The 17283-nt window shown below is 33.8% G+C and overlaps 1 protein-coding gene across 2 annotated transcripts in view; it reads left to right on the forward strand.

Annotated features, from left to right (window-relative positions):
- Window positions 1-16722, forward strand: part of Emb (embigin) — a 54630-nt gene extending 37908 nt beyond the window's left edge. For both annotated transcript variants that reach the window (XM_076857303.2, XM_076857304.2), the window contains 5 exons: window positions 3963-4090; window positions 6555-6834; window positions 7633-7666; window positions 10383-10437; window positions 10991-16722. In XM_076857303.2, the coding sequence (XP_076713418.2) occupies window positions 3963-4090; window positions 6555-6834; window positions 7633-7666; window positions 10383-10437; window positions 10991-11008 (515 nt within the window). In that variant the 3' untranslated portion in view covers window positions 11009-16722. The remainder of the gene's footprint in view (window positions 1-3962; window positions 4091-6554; window positions 6835-7632; window positions 7667-10382; window positions 10438-10990) is intronic.
- Window positions 16723-17283: the final 561 nt, after the last annotated feature.

Raw genomic sequence — 17283 nt, forward strand, 5'->3', positions numbered from 1 at the left:
TTTGTTTTGTTTTGTTTTTTTAGTGTCTTGTGAATGTAATGATGGTGAGATTCACTGTGGTATATCATATATGTGTGCATAAGAAGGTTAGGTCAGATTCATTCCACTGTCTTTCCCTATCTCATCCCTCCTTCCTTCCCCTTCATCTACTCTATTGATCATTCTTCTATTTTGTATTCTCCCACCTCCCAATTTTAGATTCCTTCCGCATATCAAAGAAAATATCCTACCTTTGACTTTTTGGGACTGGCTTATTTCACTTAGCATGATAGTCTGCAGTTCCATCCATTTACTGACAAACACCGTAATTTCATTCTTCTTTATGGCAGAGTCATACTCCTGTGTGTGTGTGTGTGTGTGTGTGTGTGTATCACATTTTCTTTATCTATTTATCTGTTGGATATATATATATATATATATATATATATATATATATATATATATATATATATATACATGTGTGTGTGTGTGTGTGTGTGTGTATTTTTTGTGAGGAATCTCTACTTTCCAGAATGATTGCACTAATTTGCAGTCCCACCAGCAATGTGTGAGTGTGCCTTCTTCCTCACATCCTAATCAACATTTATTGTTACTTGTATTCTAGGTAATTGCCATTCTGACTGGAGTGAGACGAAATCTCAGAGTAGTTTTAATTTGCATTTCTCTAATTTCTAGAGATGTTGAATATTTTTTTCATGTATTTGTCAACCATTTGTATAGTTTTTGATTAGTGTCTGTTCAGTTCTTTTACCAATTTATTGATTGGCTTATTTGTTTTTCCGTGTTAGTTTTTTGAATTTCTTTGTATGTCCTGGATATTAATGCTCTATGTGAGGATCAGGTGGCAAAGATTTTCTACCTTTCTGTAGTGATAGTTACATATGGGGATGGACTGGGGCCATATCTACATAATTAGCATCTCAGCGCTCCTATTTCTTCACTCTTTTCATGACCCTTGTTTTTTACTTATTTATCTCCTACTTTTTGTCATTTTACTTGTGTCATAAAGGACTCAGTTTAGCGTCTTTTTCTCATTCCCATGGTTCTGAGATGTGTTCAGATAATTTCCAGGACTCACTCACTCTCTCTCTCTCTCTCTCTCTCTCTCTCTCTCTTTCTCTCTCTCTCTCTTTTTCTTGGGTTTTATTTTTTTTTCTGATTCACAGGGCTAGCTGGCCTAGAAATAATTTTTCCACATAAAAAAAATTGATCCTATTAATTCGGCCAATGAACAGGACATAGAAGGGCTGTGGGCATTGCAGATTATAAAACAGCTTAATTAAGAAAGCAATACCAGTGTATAATCTTAATAAAAGCTTTAATTTTGTGGTGTTTCCCATGCACCAAGGACATTATGTTTTCTTGTTTAATCTTTATTGTAATACCACAGGATGGGAATGATCTACTCTTAGCCTTAAAGCTGGTACCACTAAAACTGTAGTCCTAAGTCAAGTATCTCCTAGACCCAAATCTTGTCTTTGTGACATTGTGTTGACTTCTATTCTTTGAACTTAACCTCATGCTCCCTAGCTTGATGGTGACAGATAGGGAGTTCCAGTTAGTCTTTCAAAAGGAATGCCAAGAAGATCTTTGGTGAGATTATCCACCAAGCTTCTTCTGGCTGGGATGACTGTAGTGAGCAGCACCTTGAGTGAGCTACATGCTCTCGACTCTCCTGTAATGTGCTTCTTCAGAAGCACCCGAGTAGTTCCTCTTAGATGCCCAAAGATTATTAGGGGGTGCTTGCAAATTCTGACTGGTACTTCACATTATTGGTTTATGTAAAATTGTTGCCTACTCAGTTGAATCAAAACATGTTTAGTTGGCTATTAAAAGTATGGGGACCTCTGATTTATAGATTGCTCCGTCATCTCTGCTAGGATTACCCAAGCATTTATTCCTTCGGGGTGACATACTTTCCTTTTATGTGCACCTCTTTATTATTAACAGTGTTTCATTCAGTACTCTGCTGCTCAGCGGTCCCAATGAAGAGGGGATATATATAATTATATTGGAGACAATGATGCAGGCACATTTTAAACAGTAAGGAATACAAGGTGGCTTGCCCACTGGCCATTGTAACATTAATCACTGAAGGACAGAACCCATGAAGAAACCTTGCTCTCCAGCCAACCCTTGTCTAGGCTACACAATTTAGAATTTTTTCCCAGTCATTACCAATTATTTTCCTTTTGCTCATCATTAAAATTTATACCTCCAGCAAATACATGCCCAGTTATCTTTGGGTAATAGGAAGGAACTCAGGAGTACTTGAAAAATATATTTAATCTTATATTTAACTTTAGCAATTAAAATTGATCTTCCCACTTTCTACTGTGTCCCTCTCAAATATAAAATCTAAAAAAATAGAATAATGAGTAAAATTGTTAAAATATCTATGAAATTTGACAACATAGTATAAAAAATTTAGACAGTCATAATTTTATCCATTCTTCCCCTGCTGGTAAACTAAACAAATAAATACAAGTGAAAAAAAACAAAATAAATAATGTGCTAAAGTTAGTAAAAGAAAAAAAAAACAAGAAAGAAATCAAAAAGAGTAATCATCATTGATCAGTTAACATACCTAGATTAAGTGTTCATTCTAGATACATCCTTTTGAGGTCAATCAGAGGAACTGATTTCTTCAGTGTAGGCTTGACTTTTTATTGTATTACTTGTATTCTTTTTTTAAATTTTCTTCACCAAATTGTTTGTATCCTAAAACCTAATTTTTAATTGTTCAAATCTTAAAACCTAATTATTGCTATAATGACATCTATGTTAAACTTACGTAAGAAATTTGTCATCGTATACATTAGCATATATATTTTTAAAAGTCACTGAAGTGTTTTTCAATTTCAATTTAACCTTTTTTCTTATGCTTTTTTTTCTTAATTTATTACTATTATTTTTTAATGTTCTGACCCTCTCTAACTCTTTTCTGACTTCTAATAAATCTGTTATTTATTTATTTTTATTTGTTATTTTTAGATGTACATGACAATAGTGTATTTTGATGTTTTATACATACATGGAGTATAACTTATTCTAATTAGGATCCCATTCTTATGGTTGTACACAATGTGGATTTTCACTAGTCATGTATTCATATATGAACACAGGTTTTATACTACTGTCTTTCCTATTCCCATCCTCCTTCCCTTCCCTTCAGTCCCCTTTGTCTAATCCAGTGAACTTCTATTCTTCCCCCGGCCACACCCCTTATTGTATGTTAGCAGCACATATCATAGAGAACACTCAGCCTTTAGATTTTTGGGACTGACTTATTGCACTTAGTATGATAGTCTCCAGTTCCATTTGTGGTAAATCTGTATCAACCAACAATTTTCAATCTGGTAATTTTCTTTTCACTCAAATGCCTTCAAAAAGCAAAACTTTGAAGAAAATAATTGCTCTATGGTGACATAAGAGGTAGGAATAATAAACTTGGAAACATGGAGCGTCTTTCTCTTTATTCGTACCAGGGATTGGTGCTTTGCCACCTACCTATATTCCCAGGTCTTTTATTTATTTATTTTTTAAATTTTCATACAAAGTCTCACTAAGTTGCCAAGACTGGCCTTGAGCTTGTGGTTCTCTTGCACTACCTCCAGAGTTGCTGGGATTACAGGTGTTTGCCACATGTCACAGTTTATTGCAGTGCTATAATTGTTATTAGGTTCAATCACAGAAGGGCTTTCTTCCATTTCTACTTTGGAGACAATTATATTGCAGCTGTCTAGCTATTAGTATTGTTACTACTATTAACTATACCCTAGTGACTATAAATTTGTTTCAATTCAGCATATGAATTGTTGTTTCTTTATGTTTCAAACAACATAAAGAAAATCAAATCACATATTGTTGAGAAAATTAAAGGAGAAAATGTCTTCAAATTTAAGACATTTGTTTTACTTGAACAGCTTCAGTATGTACATTTTTTCCTAAATCTCTCTTAGTTCCTGAGCTTCACGGAAAACACAAGCCATTGATCACGTATGTGGGAGATTCTACTGTCCTGGTGTGTAAATGTGAACACTGTTTTCCTACAAATTGGACATGGTACCGTAGTAATGGGAGTGTACAGGTAAGAGCTTGCTTCTTTGATTTGAAGAAAGCAACAACACCAACAAAACCCCTTTAGTTTATAGATAACAAGATTATAATAGACTCAAAATGCCTACTATGTTTATTTTTTTGGTATGCATTCATAATGAAAGAACAGTGATAAATGGAGTTGTCTTTTGGTGTTTCAGCATATTGCATTGTACATATGAAGATATCTTAGTTTCATTAGCTTGTATTTTAATTTTTTTTTAGGTTTAGCAATTTATTTAAATTCTTCAGAAGGAAGTTAGATTTCACTTCAGAAATAAACTCATCAAAAGAGATTCTTTCCCTAACCTTCCATGAAAGTAACTGGGAAAAAAAACAAACTCCTTCATTTCCCATTTCTGTCTTATGAAGTATCTGTGATAGAATGTAACATAAGACTACCATTTGAGAAAAATAATGAAAATCTGGTAACAAACTTAGGTTCTATCTGTAAGTGCTATATGCTTTTTTTTTTTTTTTTGGCCTCCTAGTTACTGGATGGGAGCCAAACACTGTACTTTAATTTTCATTTATTTAAGGGAAATGACTATTCAAAGAGCTGATATGAAGGAAAAAAAAAAAACAAACGGATTCAATAAATCAATTCTGGTTTCTTCCTCCCACATAGCCTCAAATGGCTAGAAGACTTCAGGGCCATCCTTCTCTAGCCCCTACTGCTAATGATCATTGAAGTTAAAGCTTTGTTAAAGGCAGGCTATAATTCTTGAAGAAGCATATGAGTCAGAAGAGATTTTATAATGAAATATTAAATTCCTTCTGGGACAAAATTGGTGACTTATAGGCAGCTGAAGGATGACAGAGGGAGAACTTGGAAAGCAGGAATGACTGGTAACATTGGCTTAGTTTTTCAAAGAATAGCTCCAGGTTGTGCAGATATAGACTTACCCAATTAATACTCTCTTTGTCATGTTACTGATGATTAGGAAAGGTGTATGCAAATATTAAAAAAATAAATTTGTAAAAATAAATCAAGTGTTTGAAATATACAACCTGATTTATATGTGCATATATGATATCAAACAGTGCCCTAAATTGAATCATATATATTTTTTCTTTCCTTCTCCTCTTCCCTGCCCTTTGTCCCTTTTCTCCATTCTACTGATTTCCCTGTGATCCCTCCGCCATCTTTCCTTTCCTTTTTCCTCTCTAGCTTCCACATGTGAAAGAAAACATATGACCTTAAACCTTCTGAGTTTGGCTTATTTTGCTGAACGTAATATCCTCTTGTTCCATCCATTTTCCTGCAAATGACACATTTTCATTTCTCTTTATTACTGAACAAAACTCCCGAAATAAAAGTATATTAAACTTTTAGAGTGTCATTTTACATATATATATATATATATATATATATATATATATATATATATTCTTCTGTCCATTTGTTATGCAAATCATTCTCTTAAGTTGACTCTGAGCATGGGTCATAATAAATGTTAGAAAAGTTCAGGGAAGAAGGTCCAGGTCAAAACTTTAAGTCAAGTATTTTTCTAAAATGTAACCAACCATCTGCATCAGAATCAGCTGGACTTATTTTAAATGCAAGACTTTGACTCTTCATCTCTGACTCTGGGAGGGGGTATTTGTCCTAAACATCCTGGGCAGTGCTGTGCACATTGAGTCAGGTCACTACAATGTTTTTGACCAACAAGAAACTCATATAAAGTTCTTCCTCAGGTAACCTCTGAGAATATTTTTATGCAGAGTAACATTTATTGAACTGTGAGACCAGGGAAGACATCAGATGGGCCTAGGAATAAATTCTGATTTAAATTGATTAAATATAGCAGCTTCCAAATAGTTTAGTATGACTGTTATGAGCCTGGCAAAAACCTAGAGAATCTCAGAAGCCATTTTGCCTGTGAGACAGAAATTGGGATGTGAAGGATAAGAAGGATACAAGCCCCTGTAGATAGCAAATCTCTTTTTCCATTGCTTTTGTATCAGCTTGGAAGGTCTGAAGATTGCAGCTTCGGTTCCAGTGTGGAGAGCTCCCATTGTCAGGGTTAGTGGTCAACTTTCATGGGAGTGATCAGAAATAGTGGGTAGCTTCAGGGTTGGGAGTTGTTTCACTGTGTGCTTGTGCTTGTGAAGAGCTGGTCAGTCTTGGAATGTAAAACCCAGATGGCTGGAATTCTTCTGTTTTTTATTCTCATGTAATATTTACCCATGATGATCTATTCACTTTTTAAAAACATTCACTGCTAAATTCTTATCACAGAGAATATTTATTCCTTTATTTGTTACCTGGAAAATCAAACTCTGATAAGATTTAATTCTGTTGTATATAATATCTCACAAATTTTAGTATGCCTTTTTTCCAGGAAGCAGTTTTCTTGGCATTACGTGATAACTTTGCTCAAAATTAGATCATATAGGACATGTGTCTTTTATGTGATATGATAGCATTGGATTTTAACATTTCCTTACATTAGGTTCCTGTTGATGTTTACATGAATGATAAATATGTTATCAATGGAAAACACGCTAATGAAACAAGGCTCAAGATAATGCATCTTTCGGAGGAAGATGGCGGATCCTACTGGTGCCATGCAATATTCCAGCTGGGCGAGAGTGAGGAACACATTGAACTTGTTGTGCTGAGCTTTTTGGTGCCCCTCAAACCCTTTCTTGCAATTATTGCAGAAGTTATCCTTTTAGTGGCTTTTATTCTGCTTTGTGAAATGTACACGCAAAAGAAAAAGAAGCACCCAGGTAGGATTTATTTTTTCATTGTTACTTATTTATGATATCACTTACTTATGATATGTACTATGACTTAATGTATCACAGTGACTTTGAAGTATTGTGAAAGAATCCCGTTTTATTATTTGCAGCAGTATTTATGTTAGCAACAAGGGAGATAGTGAGCTGTGAGCCTATATTGATGGTTTTCCTGTTTCAACTTGCTTAAAAATATTAGTAAAAAAATTAACTTTTTTTCTTTTGATGCTACTGATACCTGAGCACTAATGAAGGGATGTGCAGTTGACATTGCAATATTAGAAAAATTTGTCTTTGCTTAATATAAAAGATCTTAAAGACAGCTTTTTTTTTCACTTGAATAATTCATTTAAAAATATTTTTACCAAATATTCTGGCATTTTCTTAAAAGACATTGTCTTGTCAGTGTCTTATTTTTGTAGCCTGTGCCTGATGGGATATGGGTTGAGAAACCAATGGTCCCTTGAAAGAATCTACTATACATTCTGTATTCTTTTCTGATTTTGTATTGAATTTTTAATAACTTAAATAGTGGCAGATAATCAATCATATATTTGAAAATCCCAGGCTTTTCTTGGTCAGAAATGGAGATGAAGTCTGTAGATAAAGAGGAAGGCCAACAGGAGCACCTGAGTTGGTGCTTCTGGCTAAGGTAACGTGTTTTAGCTTCATTCCAAACAGGAAGAGCAGCACTGGGCATTCTTAGCTTGGGAGGGGGGTTAAATTGAACATGTATGTTTCATTAAAAATAGTAAACCATTCTTCTCATGTTCTTCTTTTGTTACACAGAGGAAGGGAAAGAATTTGAACAAATTGAACAGCTGTAAGTATTACTTTTATAGATTAATTTTTGCTTCAGTAAAATACAGATAAATATGGAACTGAATGAACTATTTACAGTCAGGAACACAAAAAGCACCAGAATATATGATATGTATGTTATTTTTTGGACATGTCCATGAGGTGGTGAAGATTGGCATCTGGAGTCCTCTGCCTGTGTTAGAATCCCCATCTAGGGCTGAGGCTGTAGCTCAGGTGCAGAGTATGTGTGAAGCACTGGGTTTGAGTCTTAGCACTGCATAAAAATAAACAAAATAGAGGCATTCCGTCCATTTATAACTACAAAACAAGATTAAAAACAATAAAAACAACAGAATAATTCCCCTGTATCACTTACTGCCCGCACTTCTCTGTGCTTCAGTTTTCTCCTTTACAGAATGGGTTCATAGTAGAATTTATCACTTAAACCTATTGGATTAAATAATACTGCAATGTACAAATGCTCAGCATAGGCTTTGATGCATCAGTGTTCAGTAACCAGAGGGAAGTATTATTTGCTTAAATGATTCTCATTCTTGACTACATAGTCAGATACAGTGACTCAGACCTTGTTGGATCCCCTAGATTAGAACCTCTGGGATTGGGTCTGGGCATTTGTATTTCTTGAAAACATCTACCAGTAGTTCTGATTGTCAGATTGAAAATCACTGCTTTGTAATTCTATTAGTGATTATTCTTGAGAGAATACAAATTTTGTCATGAATTCTTCTACAACCCTTTTTAAAGTAGAACATGAGGAAGGTTGGGAATAAAATAGCTGGGAATATAATTTGGTATGGGGAAGGTGGAAATGAAGTATGAAGTATGAAGGCCAGTGACAGAGGTGCCCAAGATGGGGATTAAAGTCTGAGTAACAGAGCCAGGGGCCACAGACTGAGAACGTGAGACTATCGCAGATGAAAAAACCTGAGAAGTGGGAGATCTGGACAACTGTCACCAACACAGAATGACACTGGAAGTTATCCTTATCAGCCCTTAGGTGTCCTGGGGTGTGAGTCTGCAGCCACCTGAAAGAACAGTATTGGGCCAGACAGTTATCTTGCAGCAATTCACAGACATTCAAACAGGCATTTTGATTCAGTTCACAAATAGCAGGTAAAAAAAAAAAAAAGAGAGGGAGAGATCAAGAGGTGAGCTTCCAAGCAAACAGCACAAAATAATTAAAACAGGGAGTTCCATGAAACCAGGTAAGGAAGAAAAGGCTTTGTATTGGAATCTGACATTCTCCCAGTTGGTAGGCAGTCACACTTCTCCCAAGGCAGTCTGCTGTCTTCCTGGAGAACTTGGGCAGTTTGTTTATTGTGACCTGAACTTTGAATTGTTCCGATTCCCATGTATTGGACCGCTTTCTTATTCTTAGAATGTTAAATATGCAACAGCTGTTTGCATACTGGAAGACAAGCATAACCTTGCCTTGCTTCTTCTCTTCCCCTGCTTCAGCCTCCACAGAATCCCTGACCATTCCTGTGAGGTCACAGGTAGAGGCTGCATTCTAGTTTGTGCAAGACATACTAAGAAGCAGGTTGCCTGAACAGTGTGGAATGGACTGTCAGTTCTGTATAATTTTATGGTCATTTACGCAGCCTCCCCTATTCAGTATTTTTTCCCTTAGGATATCTTAGAGACAAGATCAGACTGATTCAATCTATAATACAAAGAATGAATTTTTTTTTTTTTTTTTGAGAACTGGAGTAGTACACATGATTTTCTTCGTCCTTCACTGTACCACAGAAATCATTGAAAATGTCTCAATTTTTTAGGTTATCTCAATAAAAGATTAGTACAAGGAGTGAGGACACTCTGAGTTCATTTAGACCAACCCAACCTTGTACCCTGTAACAATGTTCTTTTAGATGTTTTTGTTAGAGATAATTTTTGGAGGCAGAAAATATTTTTATGTATTATACACAAAGTATATTTTACATATAACATTTATATAGGTACTTAGATTCCCCATGATTATAGGAGTTTCTTGATGAAAAAGATCTAAAAATATAATACTAAACACAATAACATCAAAACAAGCTAGTTACTGCAAATAGTTCAGTAAGGAGATTGTGCATTTATTGGCTCCACTTGGGTGTATAAGGATGTATAATTTACACAGTTCCACCTACCACCATCCACACACTCCAATTTTGACATTATTGATTGGGTGGTTGAATTTATTGCTTAGTGGCAGTAGTTTAATGAGCTTAAGCCTGCACAGATCTCCAAGGACATTCACAATGCACAACAGTTAGCTAGTTTAGTCATTCTTAAGAATCTGAAGCCCACATTTATAGTCTTGTTCTGATGTACATTGGGTAAAGAACCGTGTTTGACCTCCAATGCAATGTAATAAACATCAAAGCATGACACCTGTGTGACACAACCTAGTTGAGCTCCTTATTGGCTATTATCTTGCATGATTCCAAACAATGCCTAAGTTATGGTTATATGCCCAAATCCCATTCGTGCTCTTCCCTTTGCATAGAACAAACCAGCTTTTATCATCGACATCGAGGCAATAACCCTTCTCCAAGTAGTGACACAAAAATAAAAATCAACATTAAGAATAAAATATTTTTAGAAAAATGCATTCTGTCTGCATTGGCATTTTCCATTTTATCCTGATCACCATGATGTAAATGGTATATACTGACTTAATTTTATGCAATGTAAACATATGATGATTTCCCTTTTTGTTTTCCTCACAGGAAATCAGATGATAGCAATGGTATAGAAAATAATGCCCCAAGACACAGAAAAACTGTAAGTTACTTCCAAATGATCATCGAGCTACAAGGCAAAATCCAATATACACAGGCTATTAATCCAGTTTCTTTTGAGTTTCAAAACAGACACAGTAATTGACAGTGTGCTTGAATATGCTTGTTATACTATTATAGAAGAAAATATATAGTTATACAAAAATTAATAGCATCCTTCTCCACCAGAAAATAGGTAGCAACCAATCTAAAAGTAAATCAATTGCATTCTTTCTATGTATGTTTTTTTTTTTTTTTTTTATCACCTTGGGCTAGTTTCTTTTACAATTTTTCACATAACGTTTTCTTTCTCTCAAGTTTTCTGTATTATTCTATCATTTTATTTTCATGTATTCCCATATATTTAGTGCTGTGAATTAATTCATAATTGCTGATTTTTTTTATTGAGTTAGAATTTTCTTAATTCATCAACAGCAGAGCTCCTCACTTTGGCAGTAGGTTACCCCTGTTTCCCAGTACTTTTGTTTTGCTAAAGTGATAGTTATTATAGAATAATGAGGACATTAATTATGTTTTATTATTTTTTTTTAATGCAGGAATCTGGGAACCAATAAATGGAAAGATCATGTGAGGGGTCATGGGAAGATGTGTGCAGAGTTCGTATTTCATCTTGGTTTATCCTTTCTTTTAAGACCATCAGAGTTTTTATTTTTTTAAAAGATAAAAAATTTATGCAACACACAAAGGAGTAGCTTCATAAACAAAATGTGCTATCTTATATCTAAAGATATATTTTTATTTTGTTATTGTTTTTATGTTAAAGCAAGGTAAATTGTTTCAACCATGTTCTATGAGTTGCAACCCAAGATAATGAATTACATCCTGGTCCATAACTGACACACAGAACAGTCACCAGCAAAATCAGTTAATAGTTTATTGAACAAATGTCACTAAAGACTGTTTAAAACCAAAGAATTTATTAAAGAGAAAGCCTTTGCCATTTGTCTTAAAAAGTTATTTTTTCCCCAAATCTTACTCTGTACGTGAAGTATTTGTAACAATTTTCATGTAAAGTTCTTCCTTCTGTGATACTGTAAAAAAATGTGTCTTCTTTGGAAATGAATACTTTGTGCTTTTGCTTATGATGGTTATCCTACAATTTGTAGAAGAAATATATACTTTTAATCCATAAATAATGGTTTAAAGCAAGGAAATAAAACCATTTGCTTGTCCCAAAGTGTTGTGCAAATCCTCCTAATCTTAATCCACTCATTTTCATTACTTTCCTACACCAAACCAAAGATCTGCTTAGTCTTTATAAGTAGAATCCCCTTCTCCCCCCATGGGGTTTGAACTTTTTCAGGTACACCTGCTGGTGTTCATGTTTTAAGTTGCAGAACTATATAGTCATAATGCAACACTGTGACTATCTGTAATTCATCTGTGGTTCATGGTTTCCTAGTATCTTTTATTTGTTATGTAGTTTGTTGGAATTTATGACTGGTTAAATATATAAAAATACACAATTGATGCTTTATGATAATAATTCCTTAGACTGAAATCTGAAAGTACTAAAGTACTTCTATGTTGTTGCAAATGCCTTAGACTTATCTTGAAAAAATAGATAGTTTCTATTGCACATGTAACTGAAGTGTTCTCTAAGGTCGCTATAACTAAATGAAATGAAATCTAAACGGATAGGAAAAGTGATCAATGGCTTTAAATGAAATATGGAAATTATGCCTCATACTAGATTGGGTGCTCTTGATACCTAAGGGCCTGGGGTTCTGCTGCTTATTGGGCAACAGGGTTAAGAACAATTAGAAGCAAAGAGGGAAGAGCTTGGGACTATGTTAAAAATTCACATTTCTTAGTGATTAAAGGATTAAAACTTGGGGCAGAAAATTCAGTGATTTTATAGAAACTTGCACTATGCATATTGGTTAAGAAAATTATAAGATTCTGATAGTGAAAATTATATGGTATCTTACCTAATGTTTACCAATATTAATAGCATAAGTAATACACATAAAGTAAGCACTTGGAAACTGCTCACTAATTTATTGCTGCAGCAGTGCAGTCTTTTGTCATAAAATATATTGAGTAGACATATAAGTTTTATCAAACTGGAATACACTGCTTTGTGGCCAAATCAATTTTATTGGTCTTAGAGCCATTTATTTGTTTTGATTTAATTCATTATTAATTTGAAAAAATTATCTTGGGTGATATGATGGCAGTTAGTTTAATCCAAACAACTTGAATTCAGTGAAAAATAAATCAAAACTGTTGAGTAAGTCCAATTCAAATTGGTATACCTGTGACTAGCTGTGTACAACACCAAATCAGTATAGCTCTTTTGCATATATGTGCTTCTATTTTGACACCACCAACTGTTTAGGTTAAAATAGATTTCAAGAAAAAAAAATGAAAATTGGTGCCCTAAGGTTAAATGATCTGAAACATTTATCTAGTAAATTGAAATTTTAAGTGGCAATGCTTACCATTTACTTTTTCTAGCAAAGACAAGTTATTTTAATAACTTTAGGCAGAAAAGGTACTCCAACATTTAAGTTGATGTTTGGCTTTTCAGAGTCTCTCTGGAGGGCTCTGGAAAATTGCTTTAGCACTGTTTATTAAAAATGAAATGCTTCCATTACCTCACCTCATGGAAAAGATAAATGGAATAACTAAGAACGTCCAATTGTCAATGGACTACAGATACTAAGCAGAAGAAAAGCTGAAGCAGAGAAACCACTCCAGCTTTATATGTTAGACACCTAGGGAAATTTTGCGATTCTTTCCAGCTCATGGGGATTTTCAGAATAATAAGTGGATTTAATAATGTCATAGAATTCCCAGATATTTTCACATTCAGGTTATATGAAAATGTATATCTTTTTCTTTTGCAGTCTGTTTTTCCCTAGCATTACTTATGTAGGCCCAATTCTAAAATTGATTGTGCTCCTTTCTTCTCCTTTACTTATGGGTCATGAATCTCCATTTCTTTTACCTTAATAGCTCATTAATCCATCCCATTGCCTCCCCCATCCCACCTTCACCAGGTGATTTTTGTTCCCCAGTCTCATCTTCTATCAACCCATCTTTTGTGCTGCTGCTTGATCCTCTTTCTTAAATACAAATCTCACTTTTGAACTTCACCTGATAGGTTCCAGGCCAAATTGCTACAGGCTCACCATTGCCATTTCTTAATATTGCAGTTCACCAAATTGCTGATCTCTCTCCAATGTCTTGAAGTAGCTTTTATACATAGAGATTGAGCCCAGAATGCTCTCCCTGATGTCTCTCCCCACTCCACTAGCTCAAGACTACCTGTCATAATTTTATGCTGATCTTATGACTTTGGGTAGTTCTCATACCCTGTGAGACATGTACTATCTTAGGTGCACAAACTTCTCTGCATTTATTGCCCTGTATTATAAAATATGTTTGCTGGACTCTTTCCTGGATTTTGCCTTTTATTTTTATGCCCTGTATCTACCACAATGAACATATGTTAAAGATGTCATGAAAATGTGTTTTGAATGGATAAATTTATTAATAAAAATCAAGTTTCGGGCTGGGCTTGTGGCTCAGTGGTAGAGCACTTGCCAGGCACATGTGAGACACTGGGTTTGATCCTTAGCCCCACAAAAATAAATAATAAAGGCATTGTGTCCATCTATAACTAAAAAAAAATTAAATCAACTTTTGTAAATTTGTGCTTATTTTAGAGAAACAATTTAAATGGTGACAAATCAGAATTTAAAAAAATATTTTAACGGGAAAACAATCATATAACTTGCCTAAACTATTATACAGAAAGTATTGCTTTTTACTTAAGTTCCTATTGTCCTCCATGTTTCATGGACAGCACACAGGTAAGCCCATTTTTTCTTTTATTTTGTAAGCTAATGTGTTGACTTCAAATGTAAAGAATTTCAGTAATTGTATTCTTTTGTATGGTTCTTTAGAGAGTTGATAGTTGTGTCCACTTCACTAATCTCATTCCACTGTCCCTGTCCTGACAGTGTCTTCTGATACCTTATTCTCAGAATTCACTTCAGATTTTAATTTTAAAAGAAACAATTTTTTAAAAACATTTTAGTTTGGATCCCTGAAAGCATACCTTTCATCAAATTCATCAAAAGGAAAAATTGTCAGTTCTGCTTGCTTATGCACTGGGTCCTTATCTTTGAGGCACTTAAATAGGTTTATGCAAAATGATTTACTGAGTATCTGCTCCACTTCTTGGTAGGAAAATGAATCTTCTATAACTGAACAAATCTATACACAGAATTGGGGACTTACTTCACATTAGCGATGCTCAACTTTAGATAGGAATAACTTCAAGAATGTGTTCCAGTATTAATTAAAAGGCAGTGACCTACTTGTCGGTGCTCTGAATAAATATTTATGAAGTGAATGAGAAATAGAGGAATGATTCAATTATTTTGGAATCTTAAATCATACATATTTATACATGTCTACTTTGATTTTGATTAACTGTGAATTTATCCTATTATAAAGAAAAAGAAAACTGGCACTATGTGCACTTCTTTCATACCACACTTAGAGATGTCTTTGCACTCCATCTGGAAAGTCAGTTATATGCCTTGTTGCCAACTGAGTTCTTCATTAAGGAATATCACATTATTTAATAACAACAACTGACATTTATTGAGTGCATAGTGTGTGATAGGCACCATGCAAAATGCTTTGGAATATTTTATATCATTTAATCTCCACATCATCCTATGTCATTAAACAGTTATTTCCTGCTATTTTATATTTATAGATGAGGGAACTTAGGCTCAGAGAGATGAAGTAAGTGCCTCAAGTCATCCTGCATATCATGTTTAGAATTGGGACTGAAATCCCAAGTGCTTCAGAAGCCTTAGGCTTACCTACCTTGTGGAGCAACTCTACCTGCTAGTTACACACTTCTTAGAAAATAAGGTTATTATGTATTATCTTTCTGTGATTTTTGAAATTCACTCTTCTGGCTGGCCAGTTATATCATAAGTTCCATAATCTTTCTCTCAAGATTTAGGGAACCCATGCTTTGGCATCCTGTGTCTCTCCATTGGTGATGGGGAATCAAAATACCTTAATTTGTTTTAACACTTTTTCTAATTCTACTTGTGAGTGGTGAGTGTGACCATAAAATTTTTCACAACACTGAAAGTGAAAGAAGATGTTAATTATAAAATCATCAAGACAAAAGACAGAAAATGAACCCGGTGGTCATACTTTTAGCCTACAGGGAGGAACTGAGTATTTTATGGATGTTCTACCATAGACACAGTGGTAACATCTGCAGCAAGTTTGAATGATTAACAGAAACTAACTTTCAGAGGATAGCCAATTTTAGGTAATGCTGAAAAAAGTCATTTTTAATAAATGTCAGGTGAATGTCACTGTGGAGAAGTGCCTATAGTGAGACCATCTACTAAGCTTAAAGTTTCATTAATACTTTGTGCAAGTATGTGATATGACTCAGATTTATTGGCATTAAAAGTATGATTCACAAGTTAAAAGAGAAAATGGCAAATAAAATCTTGATTTTTGCTAGCTTATGGGATGAACTGGACAGTTATTTGGATATGTGTATCCTCTGATTAATTCATCATTATAATAATGTCTGGGGTTCTAGGTGAATCAGACATGCCCAGTTATGACTTTATTACAATATTTGCATGTGAATAGCATTGTCAAAATTTCTTTTAATTCTATGACTAACCTATAACATCTATATTTCTTACTCTTTCATTACCCCATGGGAAAATGTGAGGGAAACCTATTTAGAGTACTGGTTAAAAATCTACATATTATTTTGGTGTGTTATCTAATGTGTTTAAAAACGTTGTTCATGAAAATTAATTTTGCTATGCAATTTTTAATTTAATTCAGAAAATAATTTATCACAAATTATTTTTTCTAAAGTTTCATAAATAAATGAAAATATTAGATTTATTACATGTGTAATTAACTGTAATATTATCTAATGCTGTAAAATGAATAGCACAAAATATGATTATATTAACTGCTTTTGTACCTTTCAAGATAAAATTTGGCCATAAACTTTAATCTTATTTAAGTCAAGGACCATTGACTTATTATGACATATTTCCTAATCATTGTAATGATTTCTTTTATTAGCCCATGTGTAAATTCTCATCAGTGCCTTTCTGTATTGTGTAAATAGCACAGAAAATATGTGTATAAGAATATTGTAAAAATCTTTGTGTTGCATTTGCATAACCCAGCATGTATCTGATATACAATTAAACTCAATAAAATAAATTTTGTGAATTAAAAATTTAAATATTGGAAATATACTTTCAAATTTTACATTGTTAGTAATGATCTATAAGTGAATGTTAATAGAAAACATTTTTTTTCTTTGTATGTACTCATAAGAAACTTAAAGTTTTATTAGACAATTTATCTTTCTCAAACCTAACACAAAAGTTCACCAAAGCTGAAACTCTGTTTTATTTTATTTTATTTATTTATTTCTGTAGTTGTAGATGGACAGCATGCCTTTATTTTATTTGTTTATTTTTTATGTGTTGCTAAGGATCAAACCCACTGCCTTACAGGTGTTAGGCAAGTACTTCACTGCTGAGCTGCAGCCCCAGCCCCTGAAACTGCATTTTGTTTGACATATCAAATTGAAAGCTAGTCAGAAAGCAGTTTTCAAAATGTACTAAACTATATTTTTAAAATTTAAATGTCAACCATGACTTTGATAAAAATGAACATTTAAAATGAAATTGATGCATAGAATAAATTTGCTCATGGTCCTGGGTAATTTTTTTTCAACTTTTCAGTGCCATTTTGGATTGATTCAGCAAAAATTGTGGTTAATTTTGTATTCTATTAA

This window comes from Callospermophilus lateralis, chromosome 5 (genome assembly GCF_048772815.1).
Source record: "Callospermophilus lateralis isolate mCalLat2 chromosome 5, mCalLat2.hap1, whole genome shotgun sequence".
NCBI lineage: Eukaryota > Metazoa > Chordata > Mammalia > Rodentia > Sciuridae > Callospermophilus > Callospermophilus lateralis.